This window comes from Callorhinus ursinus, unplaced genomic scaffold (assembly GCF_003265705.2).
Source record: "Callorhinus ursinus isolate GAN/ISIS: 27379988/994484 unplaced genomic scaffold, GSC_fseal_2.0 scaffold1, whole genome shotgun sequence".
Classification (NCBI taxonomy): domain Eukaryota; kingdom Metazoa; phylum Chordata; class Mammalia; order Carnivora; family Otariidae; genus Callorhinus; species Callorhinus ursinus.
The window spans coordinates 104,252,854-104,272,857 of NW_027397063.1; the positions used below are offsets into that span (position 1 = coordinate 104,252,854).

At 36.1% G+C, this 20,004-nt stretch overlaps 1 protein-coding gene across 1 annotated transcript in view; it reads right to left on the reverse strand.

Moving 5' to 3' along the window:
- Nucleotides 1-5,937: 5,937 nt before the first annotated feature.
- The window catches only part of CPA3 (carboxypeptidase A3), a 28,628-nt gene continuing 14,561 nt past the window's right edge, over nucleotides 5,938-20,004 (reverse strand). Inside the window, exons 8-11 of the mRNA XM_025880902.2 lie at nucleotides 19,253-19,343; nucleotides 18,048-18,250; nucleotides 16,138-16,222; nucleotides 5,938-6,505 (exon numbers count right to left, since the gene is read on the reverse strand). Coding sequence (XP_025736687.1) covers nucleotides 6,318-6,505; nucleotides 16,138-16,222; nucleotides 18,048-18,250; nucleotides 19,253-19,343 — 567 coding nt within the window. The 3' untranslated portion in view covers nucleotides 5,938-6,317. The remainder of the gene's footprint in view (nucleotides 6,506-16,137; nucleotides 16,223-18,047; nucleotides 18,251-19,252; nucleotides 19,344-20,004) is intronic.

The window sequence follows — 20,004 nt, forward strand, 5'->3', positions numbered from 1 at the left end:
TGTATCTCACATCTTCTTTATCTGTTCATCCATAGATGGACACTTAGGTTGTGTCCATGTCTTAGCTATTGTGAATAATGCTGCAGTGTACATGGGACTACAGATACCTCTTTGAGATCTTGATTTCATTTCCTTTGGATATATACCAAGAAGTGGGATTACTGGATTATATGGTAGCTCTATTTTTATTTTTTTGAGGCCTCTGTACTATTCCCCATAGTGGCTGCACCAATTAGTACTATGTACTACTACATAGTAGTACCCAAGGATTCCCTTTTTTCCATATCCTTGCCAACCCTTGTTATCTTTTGTCTTTTTGATAGTAGACATTGTAATAGGTGTGAAGTAATATGTCACTGTGATTTCAGTTTGCATTTCCCTGATGATTGGTGATACTGAGCATCTTTTAATTTAGTAGTTGGCCATTTGTATGTCTTTGGAAAATGTCTATTCAGTTTCTCAGTCTAATTGGATTGCTTTTTTTTTGCTATTGAATGTATGAGTTCCTTATATATTTGGTTATTAACCCCTTATCAAATAGGTGGTTTGTTAATATTTCCTCCCATTCTATAGGTTGTCTTTTCATTTTGTTGATTATTCCTTTTCCTTTACCTACAGAAGTTTTCTAGTTTGATGTAGTCCCACTTATTTATTTTGCTTTTGTTGCTTTGCTTTTGATGTCATCATATCCAAAAAATCATCGCCAAGACCAGTGTCAAGGAGCCTTTACCTTATGTTTTCTTCCAGGAGTTTTATGGTTGCAGGTCTTATGTTTAAGTTTTTAATCCATTTTGAGTTAAATGGTTTCCGTTTGCATGGAATAACTGTGTCCATTCCTTCACTTTGAACCTGTGTGTGTCCTTAAAGCTGAGATGAGTCCCTCATAGGCAGCATATGGTTAATTTTGTTCTTGTTTTTTGTTTTTGTCCATTCTGTGCCTTTGGATTGGAGACTTTACTTCATTTACATTTAGAGTAATTATTGATAGGTAAGTATTTACCAATGCCATCTTATTGTTTTTTTGGCTGTATTATAGTTTCCTTGTTCCTTTCTTCCTCTCTTGCTGTTTTCCTTTGCAAATTCATGATTTTCCATGGTGGTGTGCCTTGGTTCTTTCTCTTTATCTTTCATGTATACTGAAGGATTTTGCTTTGTGGTTACCAGGAAGATTACATAAATTATCTTATAACAGTCTCTTTTACAGTGATAACAATGTAAATTCAATAGCATACAAAAACTCTACTTCCTTTCTCCCAATCTTATATGTTTTTGATGTCACAGTTTGCCTTTTTTTATATTGTATATTCATTAACAAATAACTGTAGCTGTAGTTATTTTTAATACTTTTGTCTTTAATCTTTTTTTATTTTTTAAAAATTTTTTAAAAAGATTTTATTCATTTATGTGACAGAGAGAGACACAGCGAGAGAGGGAGCACAAACAGGGGGAGTGGGAGAGGGAGAAGCAGGCTTCCCGCTGAGCAAGGAGCCCGATGCGGAACTCGATCCCAGGACCCTGGGATCATGACCTGAGTGAGCTGAAGGCAGACGCTTAACAACTGAGCCATCCAGGTGCCCCTTTAACCTTTTTTTAAAAACCAGAGTTAAGTGGTTAATATAACACCATATTAGAGTATTATGAATTTGATTACTTACTTTTAACAGTGTGTTGTATATTTTTTTATGTTTTCATATTACTGATAGAGTCCTTTCATGTCACCTTCAAGAATCCTTTCAGCATTTCTTATAAGGCAGATCTAGTGGTGATGAACTCCCTCAGCTTTTGTTTTTCTGGGGAAGTTTTTATCTCTTCTTCATTTCTGAAGGAAAACTTAATTGGATAAAGTTGGTTGACAGTTTTTTCTTCCAGCACTTTGAATATATCATCCTATTCTCTCCTGTCCTATAAGTTTTCTGTAGATAAATCTGCTGATAGACTTAAGGGGATTCCCTTATAAGTGATAAGCTTCTTTCCTCTTGCTACTTTTTAGATTCTATGTTTGTCTTTGATTTTTGCCAGTTTTATTATAATGTGTCTTGGAGAAGATCTTTGGAGTTGAATTTATTTGGGGACCTCTGAGCTGACCATGAACTTGGATGGGTAAATCTCTCCCCAGATTTGGGATGTTCTGAGGCATTATTTCTTTAACTAAACTTTCTACCTCTTTCTCCCTTTCCTCTTCTGCGACTCCAGTAATTTGCAAATTGCTTCTCTTGATGGTATCCCATAATTCACATTGGCTTTCTTCACTCTTTTCATTCATTAAAAAATCTTTTTCCTCTGCCTAGATAATTTCAAAGTTCTTGTCTTTTATTTTATGGATTTTTCCTTCTGCTTGATCCATTCTATTGATGCTCTCTATTGCATTTTTCATTTCATTTATTGTTTTCTTCAGCTCCAGAATTTCTGTTAGGTTCTGTTTTTATGATTTCTATCTCTTTGTTAAACTTCTCATTTTGTTCATGTAGTATTTTCCTGTTTTTTTTGGGGGGGGATTATCTTTCTGCATTTTCTAATAGCTCATTGAGCTTCCTTAAAATAGCTATTTTGAATTATCTAGTAAATTGCTGGTCTCCATGTCTTTGGGGTCAGCTACTGGAAAATTGTTGTTACCCTTTGGTAATGTCATGTTTGTTTGAGTTGTCACGTTCTTTGAAGTCTTATGTTTCTGTCTTCACATCTGAAGTAGCAATCACTTCCTCCAGTCTCTATTGACTGACTTTGGGGAAGAAATACCTTCTTTCAGTCCTGCTGGAGATTCTGAGGTTTTCAGACCTTCTGTGGATATGCTTGTTCCACATTTCTTGCTCCCTCTTGTGGCAGAATTCTTAAGCTTGAATGCCTTGTCTTGATCTTGCAATGCACCAGGCTGGGTGCTGTTAGCCTCCCTTTGACTTTTCCAAGGGCAGAGCTAAATGTTCAAGATTGTGGTTTCTCCTTGGCCAGCAGATTCAGGCCAACTTTTGGCACATGTTCACTGTCTGTGTGCCAAAGCTTGTTCTCACTGCTTTTGGGAGAACACACGGGGAGCCGGCCATGGGGTGTGGGTCTTTGCGTGTGATGAGCATTTAGCACTGTGGTGCTTGTGGCTAGATGGGAGATATGCGGGTGAGGTGTCTCAATGACTCATCAGTGGGCCTTATGATGGAGTTCCTGATAGGGTTAGTAGCATCCATGTCCCTTAGATATGTTCCAAACCCTGGCTGCTATCCTCCCAACTGCTGATTACTTTCCAGTCATGCAGCTCATGACTCAGTACTCTGGAGGCAAGAGATAAATGGGCCTCTTTGGCAGCATCCCCCACAGCTGTGGAAGCCAGGTGCTCATACACAATCCCTCCCTTTCCTCTGTGGGAAAGAATTACAGGCCAAGAGAGCCCTGTTGGGTTGAGCTGTGCCACCTTGCAGGAGAGGTGATGTGGGCAAAGTAAAATTGTTCCTCTTACCCTCTCCAGTGTGTCCAGACTCAAATATTTTTGCTCCAGTAGTGTTCTGGAACTTCTCCACTAGACTCCTGGACTTCCCCATTACAAATAAATTGGCAAGCTTTAATAATTTTGTTAAATTTTAGGATATTTAATTTTCTTGGTTTTGGTAATTAGAAATGTAATAGATATTTTGTATATTTTTTTTCTGAATATTGCTAAGCAAACAGAAAAAAAATCCATAGTAACAAACAACAACAAAAAGAAGCAAATTACTACACAAACTCTGACTTCCCTGAGTTCGAGTTAATACTTACTTTGATGTATGCAAATATTTTTTCAAATTATGTTGGATTATGTTTTCTATTGTTCTTAAACATTTGAGGATCAGTGACTCTTAGACTGTAAAAATTTGTTGAAAGCTTTGCATACAGGAAAATGTACATACGCACAGGCGCATGTCACTTTGCTTCCCATCGTAGCAGAGCCTTGGGGAAGAACCATGCTTGAGAGCAGCAGTTGTGCCATTGATTTTGTGCCACCCAACGCCTACCTCAATTAGAAACCACCTGACCCAGTTCTCTTTAAGATAAGTGTGCTTTATCCCAAATACAAACAAAATGGAAATTAGTGGCTTACCTTGGTGAGCATTTATTATTTCAGATACTAACAAAAATCTAGAAGATAAGCAGGTCAGGCCAAGGGTGATTGTGTCTTACTGGATATCAGTTGGTGGTAGATTCAGGATTCTAACCCAAACTCCTTCTGATTTCTAGTCCTGTAATTTTATATAACACATTACTCTCCAAGGATTTCCACCCAGGACACATCTGGAACTGCTGTGCTAATTGTCATGAGCATAGGCTTCTACTATCATATTTTTTTGCTTCAGTTCTTGAGAGCATTTTATGGTTCAAGATGATTGCTTAGCATCAGTTATCACAATTCTATTTCAGTCTGAAAGAAAGAGGGATGGAGAAGAAGGACCAAAGTGTATATGCTACAGGTCTTTGAAGTTAGCTGCCTAGACTTTGCCACATGATGTTTGTTCTTCCAACTCACTGGCCAGAACAGTTCAAGAAGAGCGACCTCGTTTTGAAAGGGAAGTTTTGAATTTGAGACTTTGAGTGGCCATGTGCCAGTTCAGAATTAGGAGACCTATTACTAGGGAAGAAGGAAGAATAGATTTTAGAGGACAACTGGAAGTTTCCAAAGTCAGGCAGAGTTTCTGAACCCCATTGTTTCTTATAGATGCTCAAATAAATGAGTGTTTCAACTAAGATTGCTTACTGCTACTGCTTTGTATTATTTGTATTTTGGGAAACCAACATCAGTTTAATACTACCACGTTTCATTGCAGATTTTTGGAACCAATACATATTCTTTTTTAGAAAAACTCCCATTTACCTTTTCTATATTAATGGTAAAAGATTCGTTTATAGTACTGAGAGAACCATGTGGTGGAATCAAGAAGAGTTCTCTGTCCATGATCTTTTCCCATGTCCAGGAAAGCCCAACTTTTTTTTTTTTTTAATAAGAGGCAATGTAATCTCATAATCACTGTTTTGCCTTTTACTTTCTTGACTCTCTCACCTTTCCCCCCTGTACCTCTAAAGCAATTTTGTTAGTTTATATTGGTTTCCTCTAGACAATTTTGCATGGGAAACTTTTACCTACCTCATAACTATCAGAAATACTCATCACCTTGTAGATTTGATGGCATTCTTTCTTTTATGGACCCCTAAAGGATTAATGAGGAATGTCCCAGATTATTGGTTTTCCTGGTTTCTCAGGATCTTTGAGGATCTTCAAAAATTTTGTCCAGTGTTATGAGAAGTCAGTTTATAGGAAGTCAAGGAACTCTTTACTTGTCCCTCAAATTCTGGTCAGGCATCTGTGTTCTGGATTTCTAGAATGTAGGCATTGCTGTAGTCACATGATGAGGCATTGAAAAATCATGATGCTGGGGGCAGGGTGAGGGGAGATATTTTGTAACTCTATCTTAAGCAATAGAATTATAAGCAGTATAAAAGTTTGTTACTCCGATTGTCCTTGGTCAACATGACTTTCTCTCTTACACTTGTACTACATTTCCAGACTTTTCCCCCCATCTATTATAAGGGCAGGGCTCACATCTGACCAGACTGTCTTGGCTGTGTCGGTAACTACCAAGAGATGTTTTGGCAGGTAGTTTCCTTGGGTTATGGCAGGTTAAATTAAACTATTTCAAATTTAATGTACGTTATGTTGATGAGAACTGGATTGATTGTTTGAAGCACTGAGATTCATCTCTGTATGAACCACTTTATTTCCTGCTAGGACATCCTTTTGCTATTGTGAAGATATAAACAATGTCTACTTCTATTAAAAAGAAATATATATGCAGGCAAATATGTTTTTGAATTGAAGATATTATTTCTTATTAACCAACTGCATGAGACACAATAATCCTTGATTATTAATGCTAATAGAGAAATGTAGAGAGTATAGTTTATAAAAAAACGGAAGATGCATTTTGGAATACAATTTATTTTATTATATTATTACATGAAATGCTGAAGCCACATGGAAAATCTGATTCTGGAGAAGGTTCTCATTTCTTTTCTGTGACCCACTGTGTATCACGTTTCAGAATACTCAAAATATACTTTTTCTGGGTTCGAACTTTATTTGGAGCAAAGAAAGATAGTTGAAAGCTTTCACTTAGAGCTATTTGTTAAGGTGCTATTAAGAGTAAATAAAAGCAAAAAGAATTAACATAGGACTTAAGTGAGCAAGAGAGGGACCTCTTCAGGTAATGTGGAAGTTATATCTTGGGATAATTGAAGATTGACTTTCTGGTAAAAGGCACAAAGAAGGATAAATTGGCTTATTCCAAACTGAGGCCACTTCTTTAGGAAGTATGCTTGAGGATATACTTCGCAATAAACTTAACAGCTAGGAAGGTCTCTTTACAGGTTGGCTTTATCAGAGATTCTGGAAGGAGAAAACCAAATTTGCCTTTATCTCGGAGTTCAAAGGCAAATGTGTGTTTGATGCCCAGGTTGTAAGCCCAGTCTAAAGAAGAACCTGATGTTGGGTCTGTAAAACACAAGCAATAAATATTTAATTAGAAACAAATGCTAATGTTTTTCTTGAAATGGAAATTCACTGGTGTAAAATTAGCAGTAAAAAATAATTATGTGTACAATTAATTGCAGTAATTAATGGCAGTAGTGGTCTACATAGTATAGAGTGTAGAGTACAACATAATCATGGTTTTGGGATCCACCACATATTTTAAATATGTGCTGCATTTCCAAAATCACATTTTGCTTGGGTCAGTACTCTAAATTGATTTTGTTTCCTGGGCACACAGTGTTGCAGATGGAGGTGGTTTGGGCAAGTGCAAGGAGCTGTGGAAACCAACTGAGGAGGGGCCTCTGGTCACTGAAAACTCAACAAAAAAATCATGCATACAAGCTAGGTAAAAGTACGTTCTTTCTAATAGTTCAGGTCTCTTTCTATTCACGTTGCTTGGATAAACGATTTTTATAGTTAAAAGACCATGAAAGCTTAAATAAGTTATTTTAAGGATGTATTTAGACCCTTAATCCAACTTTTCAATGTCAATTTTTATGAGATTTTACTAAGAATGTTATTTGAAAATCTAAACAGACATCTATAAATTATGTACATATAAGGTTTATACAAGTACATATATATATATACTATAAATGCATTTATGTATGTTTTGCTTTGCATAATAAGAAACCTACTTTCTTGTATATAGAATCTTTTATGTTCCTAGGACAGGTAATGAGTTTAACTAAGATTAATGTTTTAGGTTTGAATGATGAAAACTCAAAGCTGTGATGAAGAAAGAGGGAAGAAATATTTTGGTAGAAAGAGTGTTGGCTTTTAAACTATTCAACAAACTATAGAAATGAACCCTGAAAGTATAGTCTACAAATATTTATTAAAGCTTTAATATGCACAGTGCACTTCACTTGGCACTGTGGAGGGTGGCTGTGCAGGGTACAAAGATAAAGATGATATTGGTGTCTTTGGGAACTTACTGTTTAGGGGAGAGAATTCAAAGACACAAATCAATAGAGACAGGGCAGAATATGTAAGTACCATAAGAAAGGTACAATCTTTTATGAAGATTTAAAAAAACATTATGTATGTCTGGTGAGGATGATGACATTTCATGCTCAGTGCCCACTAAATACCACCTTCATGATGTAGAGCCTTGAAAGGTATTTTTCCAGATGGACATGGAGGAAGGGCATTCTGGTCAGTGAGCTACAAAGATGGAAAAGCATGGAGGCCTTTTTAGGGACCAGTGAGATCCAGCTGGACTGGAACAAATGGAGCAGTGAGAGTTTGTGGGCAAAGCTCAGAAAACCTGATAAATCAGGACAGGTATTTTGTTTGGGAGGCAATAATAGTTATTTTAGTGTTGCACTTAGGACAGTTAACCTGGACTGGAACGAGTAGAGACCAGTGAGGAGGTATTGTGAAATGAAAGCCTGAACTTGTGTAGGGTCACCACCCGAGGAATAGCACTGAGGGCTTTATGTCAGAAACATTGGAATGGAAGAGTCACAAAATCTGATAAAAATGATTGAGATTTCAGTCTGGGTGGCTGAAAACAATCCACACGTTATTAACAGAAATAGGAACTCAGAGAGGATAGTGATGGTGAAGAGAAAGGATAAAGGAAGGAAGACAAAAGGATGTTTAGCATCAGCCACATTTAGGAAGGAGCTTGTGAAAATGTATTTTGAAGGTATTGGCAGAAATATTATAGGTGAAATTGGCTTGCGCACATTCAGGATCATTATATTTTCTTGGTGGATTGATCCTTTTATCTTTATTAATGTCCCTCTTTGTTTCTAGCAAATTTCTTTGGTCTGAAATTTACTTTATCTGATATTTAATATGACCACTTCTCCTTTGATTAACATTTGCATGGTATATATCTCTTTCAGGCCTTTCCATTTCAACCTGTCTTATATTTTAAATGAGTTTATTGCAGGCAGTGTATTATTCAATTGTATTTTTTTAAATCCACTCTGCCAATCTGTCTTTATTTAATATCTTTAGGTAAATTATTGATATGACTTAAATCTGCCATCTTATTGTTTGATTTTTATTTGTTCCATCTGTTTTTCATTCTTCTATTTCTCTTTTATTTACTTTTTCTAGTTAAATGAACATTTTAAGGATTCCATTTTGATGTATTGATTTATTTTTATTTTATTTTATTTTTTTAAAAGATTTTATTTATTTATTTGACAGAGAGAGAGCACAAGCAGGGGGAGCTGCAGAGGGAGAGGGAGAAGCAGGCTCCCCATTGAGCAGGGAGCTGGACATGGGGCTCGATCCCAGGACCCTGGGATCATGACTTGAGCCAAAGGCAGATGCTGAACCGACTGAGCCACCCAGGTGCCCCAGTTTTGATGTATTTATAATAACATTTTTGAGTCTATCACTTTGTGTAGTTTTCTTAGTGGTTGCTCCAGATATTACAATATAAATATATAATTTACCGTCACCTGCTGATATCAGTGTTTTACCATGTCAAGTGACATATAGAAATCTTACTTGCATTTAGGTTCTTTTTATCTTCCTACTTTTTAAATATAATTGTCTTGAGTACTTCTGTACATGCACTGAGGATCACATCAAATGGAGTTATATTTTGTGACTCCACCATCTTGAAGAGATAGTTGTTCATTCACTCACTCATTCATTCATTCATTACCTAATCCATTGTTCTTGCTTCCTTTCTACAGTTTTAAGGCTTCTCCTGTTATATTTCTTTCTTATTTGGAGAGCCTCCTTTAGCCATTTTTAAAGGGTAGATCTTTGGGTGATGAATTCTCTTAAAGTTTTCCATTGTCTGAGAAGGTCTTCATTTCTTCTTCACTTCTGAAGGATTTTTTGCTGAATACAGAATTTAGGGTTGATAGTTCTTTTCTTTTAGCACTTGAAAAATATTCTCATTTTCTTTTGGTTTTCCATGGTTTCAATGAGAAATCTGTCCTTTGAATTGTTTTTCCCCTCTAGATTGTTTCTCTCCGGTTGCTTTCAAGAGTTTTTTCTTTGTCTTTAGTTTTCAGAATTTTAATTATGAGGTGCTCGATGTGAATTTCTTTGAGTTTATCCTGTTCGGCATTCACTTAGCTCTTTGGTATGTTGGTTTATGTTTTTAGGAAATTTTATAAATTTCAGTCTTTATTTTTTCATATAGTTTTTTCCATTCTCACTCTCCTTCTCCTCTTCTGGGACTTTGATGATATGAATGTTGGATCTTTTGTCACTACACCTCAGGTCCCTGGAGCTTTGCTTATCTTTTTTTTTAATTTGTTTTCTCTCTTCAGATTGACTGAATTCTTATTCTGTCTTTAAGTTAATTGATTCTTCTCTCCATCATATTCATTCTGCTACTGAGCCCTTCCAGTGAGTTTTTAAGAATTCAAGTTATTGTATTTTCTATTTCTGTGATTTCCATTCTGTTCCTTTTATATCTTGCATTTTTTTTGGTGAAATTTTATGTGTTTTCATTTGTTTCAAGGCTATCTAATTTCTTGTTGAAGCATTTTTTATGATGGTGACTTCAAAATTCTTATCAGTTAATTCCAACATGTAAATCGTCTCGGTGTTGGCATCTTTTGATTGTCTTTTCTCATTCATGCTGTGATTTTCCTCATTTTTGCTGTGACTAGTGATTTTTCCTTTTATCCTGGACATTTTGTCCATTATGTTAAATTTTAAATCTTAACTGAAATCTACTTTAGCAGTCATTCATCCTGTTTAGATTTAGCATGCAGGCCCTGATCTTCTTTTGTGACTTATGGTTCCAGTGACAATATGGTTTTCAAAATCTTTGCATGGTTATTTTGGTCTGGTTGGTTCCCCTAGTGCGGCTGGTTTCCCATTGTTGCTGCAGGTAACTACTACGTGGGTGAAAAGTGATCCCCTTATCTTGGCCACCTGGTGCCCCTAGGTGGTGAATGAGGACTCTAGCCTGCATGATAGAGAGTGCTTCCCTGATGAGGAAGAAGCAGAAAGAGAAGGAGGGAACTGAAGAGAGAACTCTGTGTGGTATGTGTGTAGTGTACCCTTGTTTTTTGAAAATGTCTACTTTTAGAGGCAGTCAGCAGAGACAGAGTAGAAAAGAAGGAGGAGGAGGCAATCCAAGAGTTCATTGTTAAGGAAGGCCAAGGAATGTCAAGAAGAAGGGACATCAACAGGGTCCAGTGTTGTAGGGAGTTTGTGGAGCCTGTGAGTTGAGGTAAGTGTTTTGGCTTTAGTGATCAAGAAAGCTGTCATTTTTAGTTAGAGTTGGGTTTAAGTTCATTAGAAAAAGGCACATAAAGTAAGAGTTTGGTAGCAATAGAGGTAGGGTAAGTAGGAATTATGTCTTATATGATGATTTAGAGTGTACTAGGCATTTTAATAAACTTGGCCAATTTCTAGCTGTACTAGCTCCCCATTTGCAGTTAAGTAAACTATTGTGATTTAAAAGAGTTAAAGAGTGTGGCTATTTCACTTTGACAAATTTGCTTTATGTGAAATTTCTCATTAAGATTAATAGTGGCTATTGAGAATATATAAAATTTGTGGTTCTTCATAATTGTGTGATGTTATTGAGTGTAATACATTTTCTTTTTTTTTTTTAAGATTTTATTTATTTATTTGACAGAGAGACAGCGAGAGAGGGGACACAAGCAGGGGGAGGGGGAGAGGGAGAAGCAGGCTTCCCGCTGAGCAAGGAGCCCAATGCGGGACTCAATCCCAGGAGCCCAGGATCATGACCTGAGCTGAAGGCAGATGCTTAACCATCTGAGCCACCCAGGTGCCCCTACATTTTCTTTTTTGATACCACTTTTTGTATCTTCAAAACCTTAACTTTGCAAACAAAAACTATATAAGGCATAAAATAAATGCAACACTGAAAGCTTTTTACTTGTAAGAATACATGTTTATAGATCTTAATATTTTGAACATGATACTTAGCCTTCTATTTATCTACATCTAAACCTACTAAAATATGTGTATATATTTATAAAATATAACCACTTGCTAAATACCAGGCACCCTTTTAAGTGCTTCATGTATGTTAACTCATTTCATAAATTCCTATCACGACCTTAGGATTTAAGCACTAACTGCTGTTTCACAGAAGAGGAAATTTAGGCCCAGAGGGATTGAACAGTTTGCTCAAAGACAGTAGCTAGTACATGGTTGAGTCAGGAATCAAACCCAAGCTGCATGTCTTTAGAGTTTGTGCTATTAACCATTGTACTATACTACCTACTGTATGTCAATATATAGTCCTCCCAGTAAAAAGTCTTGAGTTCTACAAGATAATTTTTTGTTGTTGACAATATTTTCTTAAAATATTGTCATTAAAAAAAATTCTACGCCTTTCAAGGCACATTAGGTGCAAGGAACTTACTGTAATACAATCAAAACAAGTCAAAATAAAACTGAACCAAACTGGGAATCCAGTTTCAGCCCACAGGAATCTACATAACATAATGTTGGTGGCTTAACATGTGTTTTTCGAAAAAAGCATTATTGACATGCATTAAACATAACGATCGGCACTTTTATGTCAATACTAAGTGAATGTTTTATTTGAAGCAAGAGCTAAGCTAAGGTGTGTGGGCATAAATTGAAATATTTTCTCTGCATTTTTGTTGTGCCTTAATATAATCTCAGCTTGAATGTTTTAGTAGATAGAGATTGGGTGTTGTGAGCTACAAATGTGAGGTCTTGATTTTGTTTTTCAAAATGCAGAAGTGGTACAGAGTGTGGAAAAGAGTACCGGGTTGAGATACAGGAGCAGATCTAGCAATTTGGTGTGTGGGGAAGGCAAAAAGAAAGGCACTTTGAAAGTAACTTTTCCTCCCCTTCATTTTTCCCTTCCTGCTATCTTTTTTTTTTTTTAACATATAATGTATTATTTGTTTCAGAGGGGGAATTTGGAGGGGGAGATGAACCATGAGAGACGATGGACTCTGAGGAACATACTGAGGGTTCTAGAGGGGAGGGGGTGGGGGGATGGGTTAGCCTGGTGATGGGTATTAAGGAGGGCACGTTCCGCGTGGAGCACTGGGTGTTATACGCAAACAATGAATCATGGAACACTGCATCAAAAACTAATGACGTAATGTATGGTGATTAACATAACATAATAAAAAAAAGAAAGTAACTTTTTAATTTATGATGTGACTCAGGCATGATATTAATGATGCGAGCTATCTGTTCCTATCAATTCAGTGAACTGTTCTTACTAACTAGATACTATATTCAGTTATTTCTAAGATGATAAGGATTGGATAGGTCATCAATATACAAATGTAAACATTTCACAATCTTTTACATCAGTTTCTGTGCCATCTAAATATTGCTGCTTTGTGACATAGTAGTTGGCATACCATTTGACTCTGGTCTGGAACGCTGATCTTTGTTCCTATTTTTCTCCAAATTGATAAAATCTTTCTGTATCTTATTTTTGTAGTCTATAAATGAGGGATTGAGCTTAGACCAGCGGTTCTCAAACCTAGTTTCATCTTTGAATCACTTTGGGTACTTTAAAAAAATGCAAGTGACCGACCCCCACCACAAACTAATGAAATCAGAATTTCTGTGGGTGGGGCCTACTCATCCCCATATTTTAAAAGCTCAGATGATTCTGATGGGAAGTCAGGCTTGAGAACCATGAATTAGATCATCTCCTAGATTTCCTCCTGGTTTCAAATTTTATGATTTTTATTTATTTGCTATATTTGCTTCTTAGGTTCAAATTGCAAACTTGTTTTTTCTGGAGGCCAGAGCTCTCTCCATAATTTGGGTTTAAAAATGTTCCCTCAGCCCTTTCTTTGGTCTCCATCAAATCAAAGGGAGAAAACCACTAGCAAATGCTATAGATGCTTTCCCTGCATCCTGGGACTTGTTAAGTGACAACCAGGGTGTTGGAATGACTAAACTTTAATTGTGGGGTGCCCTTACTTTCTGTTCTTACCAAGTCAGCAACACTTTGTTACCCCCTGCTTCTCATGAATGTTTGATTAATTCAATCAGATGTTTTATTAAAGCAGTCACTCCTAAAAATTTTAAACATCTATCAAGCTGCTGCAGCCCTGTCTGGAAGAGGCAATTCTTTCTAAATCTGCATTTCTTTAAAAAAAATCTTTTAATATAATTAAAAAAATTTAAGATACTACTACAGAGTTGTACAGAAGAGTAATTCCTCTTCACCCTATCCTCCCATTTTGAAAGTGATACATGATGGCTTCCAGCCATGGTATTTTTGGCTATCTCTTTCTCCCAGTTAGAATGTAACTTCTTGAGAGCAGTTATTATGTCTTAATTCTTCTAACCTACCTCTCAAAACTCCAAAGTTCTGGGCTATGATGGAGGCATTCCATAAATTCTTGCTCATTAAATTGACTGTGATACAGTGCCAGGCATAGCTTTAGTGTGCTCATAATTTGCATATATATGTAAATACACATTGCATATATATGTGTGGAAATTATCAGAACAATAATCCTTTGATGTTCTAGTTGCTATTTGCAAAGTGTGTTCCTGTTTGGAACCCTTTGTTCTTTGCTGCCAAAAATATCTAGCTTGTCTGGTCCTGCAATTTCTCAATATCCACTAAGTAGGCTGCCATTTTAAACTGCTGTTCTAGTCTGTCCTCTCATTCTTTGCTCACTTTTGGTCCACTTACATAGTTGAGTATATCATCTTTTTAGAAAGCTCATTTTCATCCACTTGTGTGTGTAATGAATCTCTAGCATGGCTATGTTGCAGCAAGTGATCTGTTTGGATACACGCGATTGATTGTGTCACTATACTTTCTCTTCAGCCTTTTAACAAAGACTGGTTGATAGGTGATTGCTGATGAATGTTCTCTGGGAACGGGACTTGTCTGGTTTTTTGGTCATTTTTCTAATTCCATCAAAGGAGCTTCCAATAAGTTGGCTCTGGAAGTTGTATGTGATGATTTTGGCATTTTTGAATTCCATAGTGATTAGCAATTATTGAGGGTATAGACTTTAGTTCCAAGTTTATACTTTTAGCTTGGGTTGAGGAAGTAGTTTATAAGGTGTGGCCAGGTAGAATTATTGCAAGGAATCCGTGGATTCACACATACATATTTCTTTTTTTCAATCCACAAATTTAAAAAGCCTAATGGAAATAAGTATATGTGTTTGGTGGTGGTGGGTTGTTCATGAAAAGTTTAAAGGTTAGGGGCACCTGGGTGGCTCAGTCAATTAAGTGTCTGCCTTTGGCTCAGGTCATGATCCTAGAGTCCTGGGATTGAGCCCCACGTCAGGCTCCCTGCTCAGCAGGGAGTCTGCTTCTCCCCCTGTCCCTCCCCCCACTCGTGTTCTCTCTCTCACTCTCTATCTCAAATAAATAAATAAAATCTTTGAACAAATGTTTAAAAATATTGGATGTCATGGCTCTAGAGAGTGATGCAGGCTAAGTCAAGTCTAGTCTTGTGTTTTCAATCCATATTCACTGTTTTTGGATCAATCAGGGTGCTATTTTAATTGAGCAAGTTTATGGGAATTAATTCTGCTGTTGTTCCATGCCCTGCACTGGGCTATATATTTTGTGGTCTGAGAAGAGATCTGAGGTGTAATCCATGCTTTTGTTAGAAGTTAAAGTTTTGTAAGCAGTTCATTGGGAATTTTCCATTCTTCAATTCTAAGAATTGAAGCTGGGAAATGATTTGGAGAAAAGGCAATTTTTAGTGAAGTATTTCTAAACCAACATCAGTGGGATCTTGCTATAAGGGAAAAAATGATTTCACTTCCCAAGGTCTGAATTAATGGTCTTTGGTGAAAAATCAAATTGAATTTCTTTTCATTGCTTAAAAATAGAAAAACCTGGTTATTTTAGCTACAGAAACCAAATGGGAAAGCATTATGTACAGTGTCAAGATCATGGGTTTTGGTTTTGTTGAACTAAGTCCCAGGTTAGCCAGTTACAAGTACAGCCTACCTCATAGGATGTTGTGACGATTAATTGAGATTGTGAAATCAAGGGCCAAGCATAGTGCCTTACTTGTCAGAAATCTGTCAGTAATTAAAAAAAATGCACAAAGACAAAGAAAGTCTAAAAATAGTGAAGAGTAAGAAGTGGTATTTAGACACTAAAACAAAAGCAACAGAACTAGAACCCTTACATCCTCTTTCTTAATCTGCCATACACATTTTAGTTTAACACAATAGAAAGGGGCTGGTGAGAAGGACATGAAACTGGTTTTACATGATCTAAGTGGCTGAAACTTTTGGCCTGCCCATTTTCCTACCAGGAGCTAGGGAAAACTGTCCAATTCAACACCACCACCACCAACAAAAACTGTTGAGTTTGCTCCAACTAATTCTTGTTAGTTCCCGTGAGGATAAATGTGGGTGGGGAACAGGAAGGTGGATGAATTAAACCAAAACTTCATCTTGATTTAACAATTTCTACTGGCCTTGTAACCTTGTATAATTTGTTTCTAGAAAAATCTTATCCCCCGAAACGGCAAATGTATCCCCTAGATTCACATGTAATTCAGAATCATCCATTAAAACTGAAGTTTAAGTTAGCAATTCTACGTGTCCTAATCCTAATTTACAAATCCTGAAATTTTTTAATATTTATAAAAAGAATTAGGGAAAATAACACAGTAAATACTAGGAAAAACTTACAGATTGTTGATGCTATTGGGCCATAGATGTAGTGGGTTTCATATCGAGTTGCTAGAACATCGGTGCCGATCTTTGCAACTTTGGCCTGGAAAAAAAGGGAAATTAGAGTTGGAATGATAGGAAACTGTGTAAATGTTATTAATTTGTTGGGAATCAAAAAAAGGAAATTTTACTGGTCATTTGGCAATTGAAGATCAAAATAAAATCAATGGTTAAATGAGAAATTTATTTTTGGTAAGTTATATTGTCATTGTGAAGAATTCTAAATGTGAAATCAGTTATAAATAGTGATGCCATATCTCATTTTGGATTCTATTCTTTCTTTTCTCTCTCTTCTTTCTTCCTCTCTCATTGTTCTCCCTATACCACCCACTTCCCTGCTTTCTTCCTTTTGTCCTTCCTTCTAAAAAACATATTCTTTCTACTTCCTTTCATATACTTTTTGGCTGCAGATACTTGTCTCTTCCAAAATCAGTTTCTCCCATGTTCCTGCTTCCTTTGTTTTATGGGCACCACATTGCCAAAGAATTTTCTCCACGTTGGATTTTAGCATGCTGAGGGAAGAAATGTGGTTGACTCTTATTTAAAATAGTTGTTAAATTAGAGTTTCTCTTCCAGGGTGAATGCATTTCATGACCTTTAATACACATTAGTGTTTCATGCTATGAGAATGATTATTGGAATGAATTTTAATGGAATATAGTCACTAACATATTTGTACCCTCAATGAAGATTTTTAGTTTGTATGTGTAATGTATATAACAAAAAGATAAGTTTTTTCTTAATTAATTTAGTTGCTGTGTAAGAACTCTTTACTCAAAATGGTTTGTTGTGTGTATTTGTATTTTTAATCCATAATACCATTTTCCTAAGGGCAGACTGAAATTGCATTGCTGTAGCTTTTCTTGAACTAATCAAACTCATGGGTTCAGAGTCTTAACTATATTGGCTAAATATATGACTATGGGCCACATATTCCTTGTATATTTTCTTTGTTGTATATATACAGATGGTTTTAATGACTGGTTCAAATCTCTGCTGCAACTGAAATTAAATGCTGTCATGCTGAATACAATGGATGGAAATCAAAATGACAATTGTGACTTCTTTTTAAAAAATTATTTTTAAAAATAAGAGGCAGCATTGGAACCATAGCTTTTACTGAATGTGTTGTATTTATCAGTCCCGCATGGGATCTGGGACACTGAACTTTATCTGCTTTATTTCTTTTCTTTTATAACAATTAAAAATATCCCTTTTTAATGGATAATCACACTGCGGGTTCTTGTGATGCACTGGAACCCATGTGCAGAGGTTTTGTTTGTTTGTTTTAATCCAACATGATCAAATTAGGTTTCATACAAACGAAAAGGATGCATAGTGGATCTTAGTTCTTGAAAGACAGTGTGTTCTCAGTGAGGAAGCTTCATAAACATTCGTCATGTTCTTTCTTTGGATAGTAACAGAATTAATATTATTTCCAAATTGATTAGGAGGATAAAAGTACAGTGGATCTTCTTAAATATGGTGTTTTAGGGACAGAAATAGATATCTTTGCTGTTCTATTAGACTTTTGCTGCATGTGGTTTTACAGGTATGTGTATGGTAAATGTTTATATAACAATCTGTGTAGTAATGGAATTCTAGTCTGGATGGCCTAGATATTGTTCCCTACTGGCTTTATCTTAGAATCACATTGAAAGATTTTATCTCTTTTTGTCACATGAAAAATTAATCTAGGAATTATGACTTTTAACTCTAAGATAAACTTTAAGGTAAACTTTATTAGTTCTTTCCTTTGGTATTAAAATGTGAAATTCTTTCAACATCATGCAGCTGTTCATAAAGAACAGTTGTTCGTGAAAGTCAATGGCCAGTCAGTGCATAACTGTAGGTTTTTTTCTACATACCAAGTTCTCATGGTTCCGTGGCAGTTTTGATGTATATCCATAGGGAAACAATAGCATCTGGGAATAGGAGTGGAAGGTGATATAGGCCTTGATTGATTTCAGGTGGCTTCTAATGAAGTCAGTGACAGCTTTGGTCTCTTTCTCGGACTCTGGTTCTGGGCCCTGATAGATATCCGCACATGGATTCTTGGTGTTTGGAAAAGCTGCAGTGGACATGGTTGGGTGAGATCATAGTCTGCTCCCCATCAGAAAAGCTCCTGCCTCTTCTGACATGGACTCACAAAATGTTTTAAACATTTTCATCTCCCAGGTTTATAGGACTGCCTCAATGTCTCTGGTGTCAAAGTCATTGCAGACCAACTTTGCACACACAACTCAGAATGTGACAGACCCAAGCCCACTAGAATATTCTTAGCTTTGTTTATTTTGCCTCTGTTTCCCAGGATTACAGGAATAATACACCAGAAGCAGCTCAGGGCCTGGAGCCAGATAGACCCCAGTTCTAGTTCAGCTCCACTCCAACTTGTTGGGGACTGGTGTGAATTACCTTTTTTGAGTTTGAGTTTCTTCAACCCATTTCATCAGGCAGCTCTCACTTAGGGTTAGCTGATATTATCATAATTACTATGGTAGAATAAAATTAAAAGCTGAGGTGGTATTTTCAACCAAGTTAAATAAAGAAAAAATTTATGAATTGGGATAGTGGTAATTTCTCCTTGAATGTATGTAATGATGAAGTCAAATTTGTGGAGCAACTACAGTGTCATCCGATGTAGCAGGCCTCTGCTTATCATTGCATTTCCGTTAAACCTTTTCACTTTCTTTGCCCCAGCTATTTCTTTTCACTAATCTGAAGAACTATCTGTATGCTGGTTTTAACCACTGGTATTTCTCAGCTTTTATCAGACAGGAAGAGGAGGGACCTGAGACCTCTCTTCAGATAATCCAAATTTTTGTGCATCTGGATTTTGCCTGAGTTTTAGCAAGCTAGATATATTAAGTAAGAGATGGTTTGATAAACAACCCCCCCACTTCCTCCCATGTAACAAAACATTCATAATATTTCTAAAGTAGGGATGATTATCTTTTATTTTTTAGATTAGAAAATTAACACTCAGGAGATACATATTTTTACTGAAATAAGTCAGTGGTTTAATCTGAGCACTTTTATAGCTATTTTCCTTGAGATCAAGTGTACTACTCACAGTTCCACGAGACGTTAAAATTCCTGTTGAGGTCAGTGCCGATGCATTTGGAGTTTTGGTTTTTGGAACGATTTTTTCTCCACATGCGGTTCTGCAGGATTGAATGATGGAAGTGTTTACACCAGATCAGTTTGCATTTTTCAATTTGATCATTTCAGACCCTCTCTGCAGGTGTCTATGGCTTTATTTGAAATCTACCTAGTTAACCTGAGGCTCCTTTTTATAAAGAAAAATATATTGTTTTCCTATAACTTGTAATATTTTCAGAAACATTGTTTTTTACATTAATATTCTAAGGCCTTGATAAAATAATTTAGTAAGCTTTAAAAACTGTTGATTAGTTCTCGGTACTAGAAAATGATCAATAATGTTCTGAAATTACCTATAATTTAAATTACAACTTCATTACATCCTTCATCATTTATAGATTTCAGATATAAAACAGACCAAATTGTGACTGTTGGAGCATAATTTTCAGAAAAGAACTGAATGTGATAGTATCTGTCTGAAAGTTCAGTATTAATCTTATTTAGCAACAAGGGGTCAATAATGCATCCAGTTAAGGACAGATAGGTAACTGTCACTCTTTATTTATTTTTTGATTTATTTATTTTTTATTTATTCCACATCAAATTCTATTACAGATAGACTGGAATATATTTATTCCACATCAAATTCTATTACAGATAGACTGGAATATAGTGCATTTTGCTTTGACATCAGTGTTCAGAATGTCTTTAATTGACTTTTAT